This window comes from Dasypus novemcinctus, chromosome 6 (assembly GCF_030445035.2).
Source record: "Dasypus novemcinctus isolate mDasNov1 chromosome 6, mDasNov1.1.hap2, whole genome shotgun sequence".
NCBI classification, from domain to species: Eukaryota; Metazoa; Chordata; class Mammalia; order Cingulata; family Dasypodidae; genus Dasypus; species Dasypus novemcinctus.
In genome coordinates this window covers 55,862,957-55,884,297 of record NC_080678.1, presented here as the reverse complement: position 1 = coordinate 55,884,297, position 21,341 = coordinate 55,862,957, and the positions used below count along the sequence as shown (strand labels likewise).

At 37.5% G+C, this 21,341-nt stretch overlaps 1 protein-coding gene across 2 annotated transcripts in view; it reads left to right on the top strand.

The window, feature by feature from the left end:
* Nucleotides 1-20,995, top strand: part of LOC101410765 (lipase member K) — a 61,021-nt gene extending 40,026 nt beyond the window's left edge. For both annotated transcript variants that reach the window (XM_058298839.2, XM_058298838.2), the window contains 8 exons: nt 650-767; nt 3,733-3,931; nt 8,064-8,173; nt 9,317-9,453; nt 11,922-12,065; nt 15,068-15,139; nt 17,531-17,602; nt 18,963-20,995. In XM_058298839.2, the coding sequence (XP_058154822.1) occupies nt 650-767; nt 3,733-3,931; nt 8,064-8,173; nt 9,317-9,453; nt 11,922-12,065; nt 15,068-15,139; nt 17,531-17,602; nt 18,963-19,202 (1,092 nt within the window). In that variant the 3' untranslated portion in view covers nt 19,203-20,995. The remainder of the gene's footprint in view (nt 1-649; nt 768-3,732; nt 3,932-8,063; nt 8,174-9,316; nt 9,454-11,921; nt 12,066-15,067; nt 15,140-17,530; nt 17,603-18,962) is intronic.
* The last annotated feature ends 346 nt before the right edge of the window (nt 20,996-21,341 follow it).

Sequence of the window (21,341 nt, the reverse complement as noted above, 5' to 3'; positions counted from 1 at the left end):
TCTATTATACCCTTCTCTCTGCCCAGGAGGCTTATACAAACTAGGTCAAAAGATTCCCTTTACCTTTGGTTTTTCAGTCAGTTCAGCCAGTGGAAATCTTGAGCAGGACATCAGAAGGAGGAAGGAGATTGAGGTTGAGCTATGTATTGCCCTTCCAGTGAGGCATCTAGGCCAGCTCTCTCCCTCCACTGAAAGTCACAGCTCATCTCAATGTGGCCCTGTCTACTTGACTTTCTCCTTTTGGGTTCTGGCAACTGCTTCCTCTCATCTTCCTTCAAGTCCAAAGTTGATGACAGTTCACTTGTTATCAGCCATCAGTATTACACTATCCCTTGTGGTTTCCCTCATTAGATGACCATATAAATTTTGTCAAAACATTTTGAGAGTGAACCAGTTTACATTGATAACATCAGGTCATCAGGCATAAAACAGGGACTGTCCTGAGAAAACTGGATGTATGGTCACCCCACCATCTGCTTTAGTCATGCAGCCCCTTTTTGAAACCTTGCTTAAATTATCCTACTGTTTCCTCTATATACTGTCCCAACACATAGAAAGACAATATGTTGTGACTTAAAGTTCTACATTGCAATGCACGTGCAAAAGTTAAGTGATCACAGCATCAAAATATTTTCCATTCCTCCTTCAGAGCCAAATTATTTCATATTGGGGTTATCCCTGTGAAGAGTATGATGTTGTGACCAAAGATGGTTATGTCCTTGGAATTTACAGGATTCCTCATGGGAGACGATGCTCAAAGACAGCAGGTAGGTTTAACTTCATTATGAAAGGAATAATGTCTGAAGCAGAGATGCCTAGATGCCCTGGCAGCAGCAGGGATACTTTTATTCTGAAATAGTTCCCAGTGCCTTCCATAAGAGGAGGAAAATCATTACCTCTAGCTCTACTACCCCTTTTCATTTGAATAACCCTTTGGGCCTTTTTAAAAGAAGTTTCATCTACATTAATAAGTTGTTTCCTTCCTCTACTTTTCTCCATTACTTTGCCCTCTTTACAAAGACAAAAACAAAAGAAAATTTGTTCTTACACTAGAGATAGTCTCTCCAGTTTTAAAATCCAGAAACTTAGGGGTCATTCTTGAAACCATCTTCTCCCTCACCTCATATCCAGACAACCACCAAGATCTATCAATTTTACCCTCTAAATGTCTTTTTAATCTGAAAACTTCTATCAATTTCAATATCACTCAAGTCCAGGCATGGATATTATCTCTTGCTGCAGCTACTACAGTATCTTTCAAACTGGCATTACCCTTGTTACAATTTGTAATCTGCTCTCCATCCAAGCCAGTGTAACTTTTTTTTTAAAGTAAATCTGATCCTATTACTGCTAAGCTTAAACTTCCCGTAGATCTTGGGGTAAATAGCATGGCTTCCAAGGCCTGCAGGACCTGCTCCCATCTCTCCAGCTACATCACCATCACATTCTCCCTGCTGCTCTGGATCTAGCGCCCCGGTTTTCTTCCAGTTCCTTGAATTGAGTGTTCCATGTCACTCTCTTTAAGCCAAGGGCTTTTGTCCAGAAGGTTCCCATGGATGTCCACATTTGCCATATCATTTAAACTCATTTCTAGATTTTTAGCTCACACACATTACTTTTTTAGGGAATCTTTTCAAACCACTCTTCTGTTGTTTGTTTCATCCAGTGCTTATTTAGTGTTAGGTACAATGCTGAGTGCTTCGCATATATTACCACATTTAGTCTTCATAATAACCCTAGGAGATAGGTATTATTATCATCACCAATCTATAGGCGTGAAAGCTGAGACCTAGCAAGTGTAAGTAATTTCCCCATGCTCCCCATATAGTAAACAGTTGAGCAGGATTTTAACCTTAGCAATGTGACACCAAAGCTTGTGCTCCTAACCACTATGTCATGCTACCTCTCTATGATATGTTCTTTTAACACCCTGTTCTTTTATATACATTTTATTTTAAATTATATTGTTAGCTTATTAATATCAATTCCACCATGAGATGTTTAATATCACAAGAGCAGGAACTGTTTTGCTCGCCATAATGGCCCTTAGCTCCTAGGGCACATTTGATACCCACTCAATAATTATTGTTGACTGTGAATACACAGAGTAGTATTATTTTGTCCATTTGGAAGAGAATGAAATTGAGGGGTGTTTTCTGAGTTGGCACCAAAGTTGCTTTTTATACCCAATATGTCAGGGCCTTTCATGTATCGATCTTAACTTGAAAAGTGATTTAAAGACAGTATGAGAGAATGAAGGAAAGCATCCCTAAAATTTTGAAAAGTGGACTTTAAGTCACATTCAGGGTCCATGTTCTGCTCATTGGCTTTCTTACCAATACTAATTATAAGCCATCTCCAGCGCCCTACAATGCCAGTAGGTATAGAAAAGAGTGACACATTTAGCAGTAACCATTTGCTTTCTTCTCTTACTTCTCACCTCTTTTTACCCTCTGATATGTTGTACAAGACAACTTCCCAATATCAGAAGAGTTAGCTATTTAAAGAGAAAATCTAGATCTCTAGAAAGAGAGAGAAAATATAAAGGGTTACTGACCTTATAGAGCTAACCACTACCTCAAATAACTCCATTACCTTGATAAATACTTAGGAGGACTTTAAGTCTTTCCCTTTGAACTTGGAACTTTTATCTTTTCTGCCAGGTAACTGCGATTTTGCAGGAGATAGAAAGCTGTCTGCCTGAGGGCTCAGATTAGAGAGAGGCTTCAGGCTATGGCTGCTATTTGGCAGCTCTTAACTTTGTTGGCATTAGTAACACTTCTTCCCTTTATCTCTGAAAGGTGGATAACTGAGCATAGACTCTTGAATTCTCTAAAAGAATCTAATCTAGCCCACCCAATCTCAGGACCAGAGGGACAACAATAAACAGTTTTTAAAAAAGGGGGGGGGGGAGGGTGGTTGCCTGAGGGAGAGAGCCTTGAGGTACCATCACAGCCATTACAAATAGTTTAGAAAAGAAAAAACCTGAGGCATTCCTTCTCTATCTCCTATTAGCTACTACTTCCACTTCCCCACTTCTTCCTTTTTTTTTCATCCTTCTCAGTCAAATTGTTCCTATTCCACATTGGGAATAGGATTTTTAAATTAAATTTACAATTTCACATGGCTTAAAATTCTACTTATCACCTCGCATTTTACTTTGTGACAATACAAATTAAATGCAGCAGTGTATCTGAAATCTAATAAAGTGCCTGGCACTCAACAAATGGTGTTTTATTATTATTTTTGTTATTAATTTGCATAAATAAAGTTATATAATCAGATACTTTTTGAGGCATAAGATGCTATTACATGAAGAATAATAATAGAACTAATATTTATTATGCTAGACAGTCTTTGGAGTGTTTTAATTCTTTCTTATAACTACAGTATAACATCTGTTATCTCCCCCTTTATACAGATGAGTTAATTGAGCACAAAGAGGTTAATGTGTAGCAGAATGGGTTTTGAAACAATGCCACCCAACTCCAGTACTCTGTAACAAAACAATGCATTCTATATAAACTCAATCTTACAGATGAGAAAAACAAGGCATAGAAAAGATAAATAACTTGTCCTAGTTATCTCAGAAGGTATTGGAATCTAGGTTTGTCTATCACTGAATTTCATTTCTTACTCTCTTTTCTATCCTGCTGACAGTTAGGAAAGAAACTTGTCTAACAAACACTGAATAAGTTCAGTCATGAAATTCTTGTTGTCTGTGTTTTGCAGCTCCAAAACCTGTTGTGTATTTGCAGCATGGCTTATATTCCTCTGCTAGTATCTGGATTTGCAATCCGCCCAGCAACAGCTTGGCTTTCCTTCTGGCAGATATTTGTTATGATGTGTGGCTGGGAAATAGCCGGGGAAACACATGGTCCAGAAAACACTTGAAATTGTCGCCCAAATCATCAGAGTACTGCGCCTTCAGGTAAGGAGATCTCTACTAATGAATAAAGTATGTACTTTTTTCACTTATATGTGTGAAGGCCGTTTAATTTCTCCTTCTTTTCCAAATGCATCTAATGGGATCCAGGAAATGGAAAAAAAGGAAACACTTTTTCCTCTACCCAGGTTTTCTTCACAGGGTCTGAAGAAATCCTGTATTACTGCATTGCAGGTTTTGTTTTGTTTTGCTTTGTTTTGTTTTTTCACTAGAAAGATGTAGGTTCATAGAAAAATCATGCAGAAAACACAGTTACCATATAACACTCCCCATTACCAATATCTTACATTACTATGGTACATTTGTTACAATTGATGAAAGAATATTCTTATAATTGGGCTATTAATCATAGTCCATGGTTTACATTAAAGTTCCCTGTTCGTATTGTACAGTTTTATGTTGTTGTTTTTAAAATTTTTATTCTAGTAACATATGCAACCTAAAATTGTCCCTTTTAATCACTTTCACATATCTAATTCAGGCTGTTAATCATGTTCACAATGCTGTTTTATCATAACCTTCTATCATTTTCCCATCACCATATAGACACTGTACAATTTAAGCACCAACTCTCCATTCCCCATGCCCATCCCAGCCTCTGGTGACCTATATTCTAGTTTCTGATGCTATGAATTTCTTATTCTAATTATTTCATAACAGTGAGATCATACAATATTTGTTCTTTTATGCCTGGCTTATTTTATTCAGCATGATGTCCTCAAGGTTCATCCATGTTGTCACATGTATGGCAGTTTGAAATTCTTTTCTGTATTCCAAAAATAGAAAGATTATGTTTATGAACTAAATCCATTCCTGAGGGTGTGAGACCTTTTCAACTGGACAATGTCAGTGAAAATCATGGTGAGTCTTCACCCTGTTGCTGGATCTGATATTGACAGAGATTCACAGGAAAAGGGGGCTCTGCCACATTTGATCCGGCCATGTGAGAAAGAGGACTGCAGGAAAATAGAGAAGCCCAACCTCGGCTGAGGTTGGAGGCCATCTTTATCAGCCACATGCCTGGACAACAGGATGAACAGTAGCTCACTTTGGTGAGAAAGCACCTGTGATGGTGCCTTGATTTGGATATTTCATGACCTCGGAACTGTAACCTTTTTCCCAAATAAATCTCCTTTATAAAAGCAAATCCATTTCTGGTACTTTGCATCAGCAGCCTTTTGGCAAACTAAAACAGCATGTATCAGAACTTCATTCCTTTTTAATGTTTATTAATATTCCATTGTATGTATTTACCACATTTTGTTCATCCATTCATTGGTTGATGGACACTTGGCTTGCTTCCCTCTTTTGGTAATTGTGAATAATGCCACTATACCACTATGCAAGTATCTGAGTTCCTGCTTTCAATTCTTTTGGGTATCTACCTAGAAGGGGGATTGCTGGGTAATATGGTAATTCTGTACTTATGTTCTTTGTTTATAAAACTCTGGCTTTCTGGTGTGCGTGCGCACGTGTGTGCAAATTTCAATTTTAGAAGGTTAGGTTAATTCCAGGACTGATAATTAATGTAGATCCTGGAAAAGTTTATGTGAGACCCCTTAAGTAAAATGAAGCTGATAGAGAAATGGGAGCTGAAATGAGGTTCTTGTTGAAAATCCTGAGCACAAAACTTCACCTAGCCAAGTGTGAGCCTATTCCTTGGTATAAGGTAACACTCAAGTGTTTATTCACCTCATAGGAAAGAAACCCTGCCTTCCATAGGCTGGCTGTGCTGAAACCCATTCCTGGAATAAGGTCCCAGGGAGTAAAGGAGAGAGCCTGATCACAGACAGGCAAAGGAGCAGAGAGTTGCCGGCAGCAACCAGTTGACTACCAGTTGTCTCAGAAGCCAGGCCCACTTGGTCTTGGGGATAAGCCCATGTCCTTCTAGGGGAGAAAAGAACCACACCTTGAAGGCCACCAAAGCCATTGGCTCCTTGGCTTCATTTCTGCCTTTTTCCTGGAAGACATTCAGCCTTTCCAAATCCATACCCTGATGCAGTTGTGTCACTGCAAAGGACATGACCATTCCCTAGGTTGTTGTTTCCCAAACTGCATACAGGAAAAGAAGCACCCAAGATGACTGTCAGGTTACCACTAGGCCTCTTCTCTGGAAATTTTGATTCAGTGGATTTGGGCTGAGGCCTGCAAATTCTGTCTTATAAGTAAGCATTCCAGCTTATTGTTCTTTCCAGGGGAATTTAGGAAATCTTCTATAGAAATATGGGAATTATTATTACCCTGGCAAGAGGCCTTTGCACATCAGATTTTTCTGATTCAAGTTCCTTAAAAATGTTAGCCCTTCTTATATCTGGCAATGAGTTCTTGGATGTGACACCAAAAACATAAGCAATAAAAGAAAAAAATAAATTATACTTCATCAAAATTAAACTTTTGCTCATCAAAGGACATTATCAAGAAAGCGAACTATAGAATGGGAATAAATAGTTGCAAATCATATATCTGATAAGGTTTTAATATATTCAGACTATATAAAGGAATCCTACAACTCAGCAACAAAAAGACAAACAATCCAATTTAAAAATGGGCAAAGGGGGGAGCAGATGTAGTTCAAGTGGTTGAGCACCTGCTTCCCATAAATGAGAGCCTGGGTTCGATTCCTGGTACCTCCTAAAAACAAAAACAAACAAGCAAACAAATGAAAAAAACAACTCAGGGGAGCCAGTGTAACTCAGTGGTTGAGCGTAGGCTTCCCCCATACAAGGTCCCCGGCCCTGGTACCTAAAAAGAAAAAAAAAAGAAAAGGCAAAGGACTTGAGTAGATATTTCTCCAAAGAAAATACACAAATGCTCAAGTGAGCATATGAAAAGATGCTCAACCTCATCAACCAGTAGGGAAATGCAACTCAAAACCACAATTAGATATCATTTCATACTCTTTAGACTGGATTTTTTTTTTAAAGCCAAAAATAAGTGTTGACTAGGATGTAGAGAAATAGAAACTCTCATGCATGGCTGGTAGGAATGTAAAATGGTGCAACTACTGTGGAAAACAATGTGGTGGTTCCACAGAAAGTTAAAAATAGAATTATCATATGACCTGGCAATTCTACTTCTAGGTATTCACCCAAAAGAATTGAAAATAATGACTCAAACAGATACTTGTATACCAGTGTTTATAGTGGCATTATTCATGGTAGCCAAAAGGTAGAAACCACACAAGTGTCCATTAACAGATGAATGGATAAACAAAATGTGGCATATACATACAATGGAATACTATTTGGCTATAGAGAGGAATGAAGTACTAGCCCATGCTACAACATGGATGAACCTTGAAAACATTAAGCTAAGGTAAAGTAACCAGGTACAAAAAGACCATATACTCTTTGATTCTATTTATAAGAAATTCAAAATAGGGAAATCTATAGAGTCAGAAAGTAGATTAGTAGTTGCTTAGAGCTAGGGTAGGATTAGGAGGTAGGGGCGATGAAGGCTAGGAGGTACGCATTCCTCTTAGAGGTGTTAAAAAAGTTTTGGTAATGGGTGGTGGTCGTAGCCGCACAACATTGTAAATATAATTAATATAATCAATGACACTTAAAAATGATTAAGATGGCAAATTTTATGTTGTGTATATGTTACCACAATAGAAAAAGAATAAAGCAGGTTATATGAACAGACACTGAAAGAGGTCCCCAATATAGCATTAAATTTAAGAAAAAACAGTGTTTGGTGTGCCTAATTTCTGTAATACTAACAATTATTATTAAATTTATGTGTGTTATTTATATTTGCAGGGGGAAAGCTTGTAAAAATATGTTCTATATTGTTAATAGCTATTATTTTGGGGGAGGAGAATAATTGACTTTCACATATTAAATTTCCCTATAATGTTTGAATTATTGAAAAAATAAACGTGTTGTCTTGGTGAGAAGAAAGTAAAAAGATTTGGAAGGAAAAAAGAAAACAAAATTTGTTTCTGGCAATCAAGGTGATGGTCTTCAAAGGTGCACAGGCTCATAAAGTTGAATAATTAGTTTCTCATCTTGTATGTAACAACAAAACATCTATGTCTTCAATGAATGTGTTTAAATATTATAGGTTGAACCATGTGAGATGTGTTTCCAATTTTGTTGTTCCTTCTCTTTGGCAGTTTCGATGAGATGGGTAAATATGACCTTCCAGCCACCATCGATTTCATCGTAGAAAAAACTGGACAGGAGCGACTCTTCTACGTGGGCCATTCCCAAGGAACCACCATCGGTGAGCTGGGGCAAATGTGAACTAAGAATGGCTCTTTTTCCATAGTCACGGCAGGGGTCAGGATTTCCTTTCTCTGTGCTGTCTCTTTTGGGGGCCTGAGTTGGGAAACCATCTTACTGGCTGGTTTCTAAAGAGTGAAAACAAGGATGGCAACAGGGACTTTTCCCCAGCACAAAATCTGGAAGTTAATAGATAAGCCTGAAGGAGAGAGAATTATGCATTTATTCATTTGTGTACTCAACAAACATTTGCCAGGAACTAGGCTAGATGCCAGTGGTAACAGAGATACTATGGTATGAATCCTTCCCTTAATGAGCTCACAGTCTCATGAGGAACACCCAAAAGAAAGCAGAGAATTAAATGCTGTAAATCACTGTGACTTTTATCACCAGAGAAGAGCCCAGGCAGGCAAGATGCAAGTAAGGCTGTGTTGGCAGTGCCACAAGGCCCCAATTCACTGCTCTTGCTGTCCTGCCTTGCGCTAGAGGCCTCAACAATTCCAACAAGCATTTCCAGCTGTCTCTTTTCTGTATCTTAACCTTACTCCTGTTTCTGGTGTTAAGCAGAATGCTTGCCCTGCACCAGGAATTCTACAGTTCTTATTGGTAACCACAATCTGAGACTATTGTCATCCCTGTTGAACAAATGGCTGAATTTGGAGATCCTTTCTAATGATGATAATGCCAAGTAATACATTAAGTGCTTTATGTATGGATATGTACCACTCACAAGAACCTTCTAAGGATTCTATTACCTATGTTTACTGATTGAGAAATCTGAAACTTATGGAGGGGAAGTAACTTGCCCAAGTTTTCTTAATAGCCAGTGGGGGACTGAGCTTAGTGCCCAGGTTACCTAATGCCAAAGACTGCCTCAGGCTGGAATGACCCTTGGAGTTTATCTGGACCAACAACAGATAGTTGAACAACACTCAAAATAAGTAGAAGTGTGCTCTCCGGGGAGAGGAAACTCTCTCATTCTGAACTATCCAATTCTATCTGGGGAATTCACAAAATCCTTCCCTGCAAATGACACTTAGCCAGAGTTGCTTTCTTGTTTTGTTTTTAGTCTGACTATTTTTATTATCATTGCAAATAGATGATTTGTTTTAAATCTATGAACTAGCATCTTACTCTTTTTCAGCTTTCATAGCATTCTCTACAAATCCAGAACTAGCTAAAAGAATTAAGATATTTTTTGCTTTGGCTCCAATCACCACCGTAAAATACACCCGAAGTCCTCTGAAAAGTTTAACATCTCTTTCTAGGCAAGAAATCAAGGTATGTGACTTCCCCACATTTAAATCTGTAGTAACTCAAACTAGCTCTATTTCCATTCATTTCAAGAAGAGAACCTATGACAAATGGCATTTACAAACTTCTGAGAATTAAGTAAGGTTTCAAGATATCCACATGGGTTTACTAATTATGTACAATATTACTTGGAAGGTTCCGGAAGCTTATGTCAATATCATTCCATCTGATTGTCTTCATCTTTGACTAGAAGCTTCCGTCCTATGTCATCCCTTAATCACAAGGTGAATCCACTAGGTCAAAATTTTCTCCTGTGCTCCCTACTTTTTCAGGGGCAGTATACTGGAGCCAGGTAACTGGGTAAATTTGGGCAAGATTTTAAGCTCTCTGTGAATCATTTTCATCATTTGTAAAATGCGGCTAATAATATTCCCTACTTTGTAGGACTGCTGTGAGGATTAAGGGAGTTAACACATGTAAATCCCTTAGAACGAGGTCACACATTATATGCCTTTAATAAATGTCACCTCGCTTATTACTGGCATACTTTTCATAAAGCACACCCTCCCCAATCATTTAAACTTCAGACTTACTCAGCTGCCTGCCATTCATGGCTGGGATTCTGCCAGCTCGCCAAACCTTAGGCAATACCACAGGCCCCAGGTTCTTCTGCCGACTGATAGCTAACTAATCTGATAATTTATGCAGTTCAGGTGAATTGATATACGTGGGTTGTGGGTGGATGGATTTTCCTGTTGCATTTTAGCACAGGCTTCTCTCATAGCAGACGGACAGCTATTGTACCATTCCATGATTCAGTGAGAGCAGATGAAAGCAAAACAATTCTTACAGAACCAGAGATTCCAGGAGTTGAGAGATAAACAAATTAGCTCATGGTTATTCAAGTCCTTACCCATAAAGCCCAGAAAGACAGGTAGCAGAAAAGCTACCAGAACAAGACAGAAAATGCTTGCATTTGCCTTTAGTAGTTGGGCCTCTCATACCATAGAGACTTCCCTATAAGTTATATTGGGAGCTAGTTTTAGAGCCAACCTCACTTGCATTATAGTTTTCCTGTGTACCTCAACATTGACACTCTTGTTTATCCTTTGTTACCAGTCTGGCCTCAGCCCAGATTATTGGGTAAACAACTTTGGACTTTTCACTAATTTATTTCAGCATTCACGCAAAGTTCAGAGGTATTTTGGGATGGCAGGATCTTTCTACTCCCCTTAATTTACACAGCTCTGCCTCAACCTTCCATATGTTCTGGCATTCCTGAGGTGTGGTGCAATGCAATTCAATTCAATTCAGCAAGGCAATATCAAGGAGTTACTATTTCAAAAGCATGAAATCAGGAAAGAGCTATGCCTGTAAGGTAGAATTTTACAATCTACAATCTGACTTTTCAGCAGATTATAGGATTGAAACTTAGGATATATGGAAGAATAGTGGGAAATTTGTCTAAGGTTGGTGGGAGTGAACCAGTTAATGGAGGGTGGCTATGTCATATTAAGAAGTTTAGAGTTTTTCCTGTTGGTGATAGGAAGCCATTAAAGAATGTTAAGCTGAGAAGCTGCATGATCAGATTTGCTTTTTAAGAAAATTGTCCTTAAGTAGCTTTTACTCCAATAGAGGATCTACCCCATGTGTTCCACTGATTCCTAATAGAAATTTAATCATCATCATAGTGACAGAGCAAAAAAAGTGCTAGGCAAACTCAGAGAAAAGTGAAAATGCCTTTTGCAGGTGGAATCACAAAAGCTTTCTTGAATGAGATAGCATTTGAGTTTTGCCTTAAGGACAAGAATTCTAAAGCACAAGAAAGGCTTTCCAAACCAAGAAGTTTTGTGTGATGAAGCTCAGGTCATAGGTAAAATGTAACTGACTTTACTGGGATGTAAAATTTGTGAAGGAAATTATGAGACATAATAATGGAAATATGGGTATATTCTGAAAGGCTTTTTTATGCTAAGTTAATGGTCTCTATTAGTCATTAATTATAATAATAGTTATTGTTTTGGGGTTGTTTACTAAGGAACTCTATTAGGTACTTTTAAAATGTGACCTATTATCTTCACAACAGTTTTAGAAGATATTAATTTCCCTATTTCATATTTGAAAAAATTAAGGATAATAGAAATTAAGCTACTTTACTAAGGTAAGAGACATGGATTCCAGAATCAAACCCAAGTTTACCTAACTCCAAAGCCTTACCAATTTCTTATAGGGACTGGTTTCTGAGGGAACATTCCAAGGAAACACCCCAATTAAATGTACTTTGGGAAAAGACACTGAGAGATATGTTAGGAGAACTATAAATGTGAGTTGAAAGGATGACAAAGGCAAAATTTAACAGGTCTGATTATTTCACCAAGGGCCAGTACCGAGCAGATATCAGTTTCAATTCAATCCTTGTCTTGCATTACCACACATTTTATACCCTTGACATTCAAGTCCATGAGATTTCACTGTGTTTTAAATTTATCTTGCAGGCTTTATTTGGTGACAAGTTATTGTATCATCCATCTTTCAGCACATTTTTTGCCACCAAGGTGTGCAACAAGAAGCTATTCCATCGTATTTGCAGCAACGTTCTATTTGCTTTTACTGGATTTGATCCAAGAAACCTAAACGTGGTACGTGCAAGTAGTCAGGTCTGAGAAAGCAATCGATTTGTTTTGTGTTCTATATTGCATGGAAATCACATGTCAAGCTCTTGCTTTCTGTTTCCTGGAATCTAGTATTTTCATAGATTCCAACCAGGGTTGAGGGTCTAGCATCTTTTTTTTTTAAATCCCCCCACACCCACCCACCCATGGCTCCCTTGTCTGTCTGCTCATTGACTTCTCATCTTTTTTAGGAGGCACCAGGATCTGAACCTGGGACCTCCCATGTGGGAGGTGAGTGCCCAACTGCTTGATCCACTTCTGCTCCTTGCGGTTTGTTGCTGGCCATTTTCTTTAGGAGTCACCAGGAACCCAACCCAGGACCTCTGGAAGTTGGCACCCAATTGCTTGAGCCACATCCACTTCCCCCTCTAGCACCTGAGGAAAAAGCTTTTGCCACTATAAATTCTCACCAGCTATTGCTTTTGCCCAAAATACCACCATTGAAATACCATTCATTTGAATTAAGGCTATGATTTTAAAATTTGTCTGACTGTGTCTCAAACCTATCCCAGACCTAATGAAGTAGAATCTCTTATGACTTTTATGGTGATTTGGAAATAGTCATTTTGTGATCCACTTACTTCTTTAATCCAAAGGGCTAAAGAAATGGTTCTTTAATTATATCTGTAGATTTATTGTTAAAGCATACCAGGAGAGGAATAGGTGTTGGAATCATTGTCAAATCATATCCAACCTAATTGAGATCCTTACCTTTCAGAGTTACCACTAACTGACCCTAAGAGTGGGAGGGTAAAGGAGAAGGAGCTACTCTTTGCCCCCCAGATAAAGAGGAAATATGTTTGATACCAGAGGTAGGGACCTACTTAGAGCCCATTCTTTCTTTGTCAGCTGGAAAACACTGATTAACACTTCTGTTGCTTTCAAGCAAGATTTATAAGAGGCTCCTTCTGCAAAGCAGGCCTTAGCAAGCGACTTTTCATATTCCTTTCCCACTTTCTCTGTTTATTAGGGAATCTATTCTCACATATAACTTAGATGAAAGCATATCATGTAATAGAAGTATATTTCATAGGTGGAAGTATATTTCATAGGTTTAAGTAAACACAAAATAGGTAATTTCAAAGGTATCCTTGGACATGGCCCTTAGTTTGAGAGATGTCTTAGTTCCCCAGCTGCTAAAACAAATACCATATAATGGGTAGCTTAAACAACTAGAATTTGTTGGCTCATGGTTTTGAGGTTAGGAAAAGTCCAAAACTGAGGTATGAGCAAAATGATGCTTTCTTCCCAAAGACTGTGGTATTCTGGTTTTAGTTTCCAGTGACATTCAGGTCATTGGCTTTTCTGTCACATGGCAATGCACATGGTGGCATCCCCTTCTTACTCTTGTGTGTTCTGTTGAGTTCCAGCTTCTTTTTTCTCTCTATGGTTTTCTTCCACTATTACTGAATTTCTTCTGTTTATAAAGGATTCCAGTGATATGGGTTAAGACCTATCCTATTTCAGTTGGCCATACATTAACTTTAGTAACATCTTCAAAAGGTTTTTTTTTTTCCTATTTACAAGGGTTTCACACCCTTCAAAATGCATTAAGATTAAGAATGTTTTGCATAATTCAACCTCTAACAGTAGAAAAGGACTCCCTGAAATAAGAACCAAGAACACTGTATTAGTCAGCCAAAGGGGTGCTGATACAAAATACCAGAAATTGGTTGGTTTTTATAAAGGGTATTTATTTCAGGTAGGAGCTTATAGATACCAGATCATAAAGCATAAGTCACTTTCCTCACCAAAGTCTATTTTCACATGTTGGAGCAAGATGGCTGCCGACATCTGCAAGGGTTCAGGCTTCCTGGGTTCCTCCCTTCCAGAGTCTTGCTTCTCTCTGGGTTCAAGTTTCTTTCTTCCTAGGGCTTGCTTCTTCCTGGGCTCAGGGTCCTTCTCTTCCTGGGACTGGCTTCTCTTTCTTCTGTGAGCTTACTTCCGGGGGCTTCAGTTTAAGGCTTCAGCATCAAACTCCAACATCAAAAAACCATCAACTCTGTTCTTTGCCATGCCTTTTATCTGTGAGTTCCAATCCACCAAGGGGTGGGGACTCAGTGCCCTAATCATAACTCAATCATGCCCAGGTACAGATCAGATTACAAACATAACCCAATATCTATTTTTGGAATTCATTACTATATCAAACTGCTACAAGCATTAATTGGGGGCCCTCAGCTGAGTCTGATTTGTACATTTATACGGTCTGATCACTTTTGAGGGCTAGACTATAGGATATTACCATTCCTGCAAGAGCATTGATTTTAGTGGATCATAACCATCAGTACATAAGTATCATTTGTGGAACTTTGAAAAAATACTCAAGCCCAGAACTCTATCATAGAAATTCTGTTTCAATAAGTTTGTATGACTCATAGGTAGATGCATTTTTTAAAAAAATTCCATGTTTGTAATACTCATTTTGGTGAAAAATAACTCTTTTATGATACAATTTAAAAAAGGAAAGAAACAAGTTTTTGTTTGATACAGAAGAAATCTGTTAAGGGACATTAAAATACTGGATAGATTATTTCCCACCAACTTTCAAAGAGCCCCTTAGAACAATGACCACACTGTTTATCAGAAGGAAAAAGGAAACGCTTACATCTGTTATGATGAAGGGCTTTCTCTGAATGCCTTTGGGACTTAATATAGGGTGAAAGGAGATATTTCCTCTCTGGCTAGGTCATTGGGGCTTTTATCCCTTGACCTCCCTCCGCTCTTGGACCTGTCGGAGGTGAGGCTGGAGAGGAAAAAGCATTACCTGAGGCCTCTGATAGACAGATGCCCAATGTGGGCTTTACTAAGGCTCCTCCCAGGACAGAAGACCAGTACTAGGGAGGAGGAAGTTCTTAAAATTGTTTCATTGTCTAATATAGTAAAAATTTTCATTAAATATATTCAAATTTCTCTCAAATTCTGGCTTGATTAGCCTCTAAATGAGAAATAATCTCTTTACTTGGCAGAGTCGCTTGGACATTTATTTATCACAGAGCACTTCAGGAACATCTATTCAGAATATGCTGCACTGGGCCCAGGTACGTGTTTTCCAGTCCCGATGCCATGTGCATTTGCCTCTGCAACGTCCCTGAGGAGCACTTCCAGGGAGCTCACCACTGGATGTTGCAGACACCTACCCCTGTCCCAATACTCCTTCCTCCTTGTCCCCAGGGTCTGGATTTTGAGCCCGGTTCTCAGATATTCTGACCTGAGTTCCCATCCTTTGATTATTCTATACTACCTTTTCAAGGAAGGCTTGTATTTCCTCTTTGGACAAATTCTCAGCTCTAATAAAACTTTATAAAATGTTACAGCCTGTGCTAGAAAGATCTGCTTGGTCTCCACTTGGCATTTAGGGCATTTCAAAGTATAAAAAATAATGCTTTATTCAGAGTAAATCAAATGTAGGGGAGGGATTAAAATAGGTTAATGTCTCATGTTTTTACCTTCAGTTTAAGTTCTAGTTATTTTATTTTAACTCAGTATTCAGCAAGCTCAGAGGTTAATCCAATTGCTATAGGTTTCTGAGATTATAAATATAGAGAATAAGATGAGCTATATATATGATATATATTCATCCCTTTCATTATATAACCTTATTATGTCCAATAGCTTTAGTCTCAAACCCTTTTGAAAAGTGGAAGACATTCTTGTATGTGTTGGGAGGAGAAGGGGGTCAGTGTGTGCAGAGAGAAGAGAGAGAAAAAGATTTGGTGTATCTGGGACCTCTAGGAATTAGTATTTCAGCCTACTTTAGAATTGAGAACTACTGCTAAAGATTTTAGAGTAAAGGTTTTCTTTAGCACAGGTATAGCTTGAAACACAAGTTGAAGATTTCTGCAATGCTTTGAAGAGTTTCACCCTCAGGAGATCAGCTTTGAAAAAAGTTTCTATAGGAAGCAAGTTCCTATAGCAAGAAAGACGTCCAGAGACATAGGGCCTCCTTCTGGTAAGAAGACAGATAAACTCTCTGATGGGCATGGCCTCCTGGTTAACACAATTGAACTGTTCTGCTGTTCATATATAAAATTTCATTCAACATCACTGAATTCTCAAAACAATCTTTCAATGAAGACATTCATATCCTGATTCTTCAAATGTTATAACCAGTCCCTTATAAATTCCCTGACTGATAACTCTTAAGAATTCTTCCTTTGACAGAAAGTTCCTCAGGATAGAAATACAGAAGAGGCTTGAAATATATAGTCATAAGTTCTGTAGCTAGCTAACGCAGGGATGATGATGATGGTATTAATATTAGTAAAAAGAGCTATTTGTTGAGCATTACTAGGTGCTACATGCTTGACTCTGTGCATCATCTTATTTAATCATCACAATGCTGTGAGAAATGTGATCATTCTCATTTCGCAAAGGAGGAAATAAGTTTAGAGAAGTTAAGTATCTTGCCTGGATCACAGATTCCATAATTGGTTAAGCCTGGATTCAAACACAGGGCTTTTTGATGCTGGAACCCCATTTTTAACTAGTATGGTACACTCTTCTGCCACCCACGGCTGAATAGCAGCCCACTGCTGCTCCTGTAACTATAAATAAAGGTGGAAATAACTTTCAACTAAAAGTTGAGATGAGGATCAATGACTGAAAATGAAAACCTGAGATCCAAGCTAGAAAAAGACCCCTTCTTGTAGTCTGGGAGTATTTTGACAAAATATTTGAGGCAAATGTAAAAAGTATCTACCTCCTGAATCTAACATGCATTGCAAAGAGCAGTAAAAGGAAATCCAAAGTGTATGCATGTTACTATTCTATTATCTTAAGTCTGAATATAAAAATGCAGAAATAGTCCTGCCTGGTGACTCAGCATTTCAGCACATTGCTCTGTGACTTTTACACTAAAGCCGATTAACCCAACAGGCAAGAGACAGAGTGCACCCCACACAGAAAGCACTGAGGGAGCTCTGTGGGTGAGTACTTCTCTCCAAGTGTAATAAAAAGATTTTAAAATAGGAAGTAGAGTCATAAAATTCAGACCACATAATAGAATAACAAGGTATGAAGTTGTTGAATAATAATAGCAGCAATTTTTAAATTTAGGAAATGTATAGTTGCTGCCTTTTTAAAAACTTATAAAAACTCCTGGAGCCAAGATATTCAATTGAGTATTCTTTTTAAAAATTTTATGTGCAGCATTATAACAAATAAAGGCAGCCCTGCCTGAGGATTTTCACTGGGAAAGTATCGAGAGGAGTAAAAGATTGTGTCTATAACATATCACATCAGCTCTGTGAATGAATTTAAATGCCATCAATTTTATTATTTGTCTAAGTAATTTATATTGAATTTTAATTCAGAGTCTAAATAGTGGGAAATAATGTCAATATTCTTTATATATTTTTTGTTTATTGTCTTTTAATAACATTGTTTTCTTATACCATTTAAATATGTATATTATTTTCATTTTATTTTAGGCTGTTAAATCTGGTCAGTTCCAAGCTTTTGATTGGGGAAGTCCAGAACAGAACATGAAGCATTTCTACCAGGTACAATAATAATCATCATCAATTTTATATGACAATGAATTAATAAATATAGTATTCACTTATTCAGCACTGTATATCAGTCAGCCAAAAGGATGCTGATGCAAAATACTAGAAATCTGTTGGCTTTTATAAAGAGGATTTATTTGGGGTAGAAGCTTACAGTTACCAGGCCATAAAACATAAATTACTTCCCTCACCAAATCTGTTGTTATGTTTTGGAGCAAGATGGCTGCTGACATCTGCAAGGGTGCAGCCTTCCTCTTCCTCTAAAGGCTCCACGGTGCCAGCTTCTACCAATATCAGCTGTAGGCTGGGATAAGTCTCGTCTCTCTCCTGGGGCTTGTTTTTCTCTGGGCTCAGCTGCTCTGCTCTCTCCACAAGGTTAGCAATAAACTATCAGGCAAACGGCTTATCTCTCTTTCTGGGGCCTCTGCCATGTCTAATGGAGGCTTCTATCCTTCCTCCCGTATCTGCTTCTCTGTGTGCTTTATTTCCTGGCTCCAGGATCAAAACTCTAACTTTTTCTTCTGCCATGTCATCCTACTGCTGTGGCCCAATCAAAGCCTTAATCATTATTTAATCAAGTAAAAGTGAAACCTCTAAATCCAATCCAATCTAATATGCCCAGAGGAAACAATCAGTTCACTAACATACCTATTTTTGGAATTCACATACAATATCAAACTGCTACAAGCACCTACTAGGTCTCGTCACTATGAGATATTTTATACACATTAGATTCTTATTGGGTTCAATTATGGATCTTTTGCTTGAAACTTTGGGGGAAAAAAGTGTTACCAGAAAGAAGGGAGATGATGGGGGGTGGGGGAGACTTGGTGGAAAATTAACACCATCACCACCCCATTTTTCCATCACAGGCTCGCTTCTTTTTAATCATCATATTTCATATGTCTGCTTCATGCATCTGTCCCACTCCTTCCTGAATGGTTTGCTGATGCTCAAGTCTCTATAATTCACTGAGCGCAGATTTCCATATATAAGAAGGGCTATTTATTCTATCCAACATTTTGTTTGGAAAGAACATATTCCTGAAGCGCTACTAGAAAGATTGTCTCCCATGGAAATAAAAGTCCCCTTCTCCTAGGATTTTTTTCTATTTTCCCAAAAGTGCAAATCAAGAATATAGTGGTTGTCCTTATTATTTATTATTCACAATTCATATTATTGCACAAAAACACTTGTATTTTTTACATTTTAACACTTTTCTATATCATTAATTTCTAATTGAATACTTATAGCATTTGAAGAACTTGCTTAACAGCTAAATCCTAATGTTACTTTTATAATGTGGTTTTCTGTAAAAACTCTTTTTTCTTCTCTATTCTTTACTTGTATTTAGGTTATACCTCCTTTGTACAACGTTTCTAAGATGGACATTCCAACAGCAGTGTGGAGCGGTGGACAAGACCGTGTGGCTGACATCAAAGACACTGAGAATTTACTCCCCCAAATTGTCAACCTTATTTATTATAAGCATATTCCATATTACAATCATGTGGACTTTTACCTTGGACTGGATGCACCCCAAGAAATTTACCAAGACCTAATTACGTTGATGGAGGAAGGTTTTCAAAATTAAATAAACTTTCCTTTCTCTCAGCAAGTGAATTTTGGTAATAATAGTGTGACATACAGACAACCAGATTATCCCCCAGTGATTCCTACCTCCTGGTATTTATGCATTTGTATGATCTGCTCTCCTTAATTGTGGATAGGTTATCCCAAAATATTTTAAAACTACTTGTGCTAGAGAGACAGATACTTAAGAATTCTTATACCTAGCTAAATAAGTAATTTTATATCATAGTTTAAAATATTACATTCATAATTATGCATTTGATAGAATTAGAACATCCCAGGAAGGGGGATTAAACCTAACTAAATAAACTTGTTTTTTAAAGTTTAGAGTATTAAACCCCAATTGAATTATGGGAATATTTTGTCCTTCATCACAAATGCAAGTCGATTTTATGTTTTTAGCAATGCAGCTTAATCTACTTTATAGAAATTAGTATCAAAAAGAAAATTATGGGGCTTTTACATGAGTGTATTAATAAAGATTGCATTATTTATACTGCATCCACAACATATAACCCATTTGGTCAATCAAAATTTGGTAGCCTAGAGAGTTTCACCCCCTGGAGCAAAGCACCACTTAAAGATTCATAATGTGTGTAAATGATGTCTTTTGGTAGGGGAAAAAGGGTGATTGTGAATGAGCAAGTGGGAAAGTATAACCTATATTCTCAGCAGAAAAATATTAAGAAAGAGACATGGAATCTGAAGATCTGAAATTAAGTACCTTAAAATTATCCATCTTTTTTAGACTTCTTGGAGAGTCTTCATGCATATCTCACATAACTACATCGAGAAGACTTTTGAAATAAGGCATTTTTCTACCAGTTTTTCTTACCTAAACTCTCTTAACTTTCCTCTCATACTCTTTTCCCAAGAACTATACAGTCTAAAAGTGTCCCTTTGGTTTGTGCCCCAGATGATTTCAAAACCCAGGGTAATGCACCATAATAAAATTTGGGATGGATGAGAGATACATCTTCTATTCTAAAGTGGAAGGTGGCTCACTGTGATAGAGATCATGGTAGAGAAAGTGAGGAGAAAACTGCAAGGAAATATTTAGAAAGGTTGGATTTAGGAAAGAATATATATAGAGAGAGGTTGAAGGACTAGAAATTATTCTCCCTTAAGCTATCTGAACCTGTGTCCTACCAAGAAATTCTTCACTCTCCCTTCACTCTAATTTGAAGATCACTGGCCTAAAGCATCATATGATATAAGGTCTAATAATGTGACAGAATATATGAAATAAGTTTTACCCAAGAGAGTCTGCAGTATAGGATCACCCATCACCGAATCATAACAAATCATTCATTGATTTATTTTGAATATCTTCATTATTCTGAAATGTGCGCATCTTTTTCTCTAAAGCAGGGTATTTTGATAAAGCCATTTTGGCTTAGGGATAAGAGGAGAAAGATACGTATAAAAAATTCATTTGAAATTTTTACTTTGTTAGTATTAGTAGTACTATCCATGTGTGACATAATTGCATTTTTCACCTTTTCATCCTTTACCTCCTCAACCGTGTTTTGTGATTTTCAGTGCATAGTTCTTGCATTTATAAAACGTATCCATAAGGATTTCATGGTTTTTGATCATGTTTAAAGTGGTATTTTAAAATTTTAATTTCCAGTTGTTCATTGCTATCATACAGTAATTACAATGGATTCGTGTGTACTGACTTGTAGCCTGTGACTTTACTAAATGAATTACTAGATTTAGGAACCCATTTGTAGATTTCTTAGGATTTTCTGGTACTATTATATCATCTGGAATAAAAACAGTTTTATGTTTTCCTTTCTGATCCGTGTGCATTTTATCTATTCTGTCTTGCCTATTACACTGGTTAGTTACCACCTCCAGAACGAGGTTAAAACAAATAATGTGAAAAGGTATCCTTGTTTGTTCCTGACTTTAAAGGTAAAGCATTTTATGCTTCACCATTTCATATGATGTTCACTGTGAAGTTTTCATAGACTCCCTTTATGAGATTGAGGGAATTCTTTCTAGTCCTAGTTTGGTGAGAGATTTTTAGCATGAATGAGTGTTGATTTTTGTCAAATGCTTTTTCTTTAGGTTCTGAGATGATTATATGGATTTTCTCTTTTATGCTGTTAATATGGTGAATTATGTAGATTGA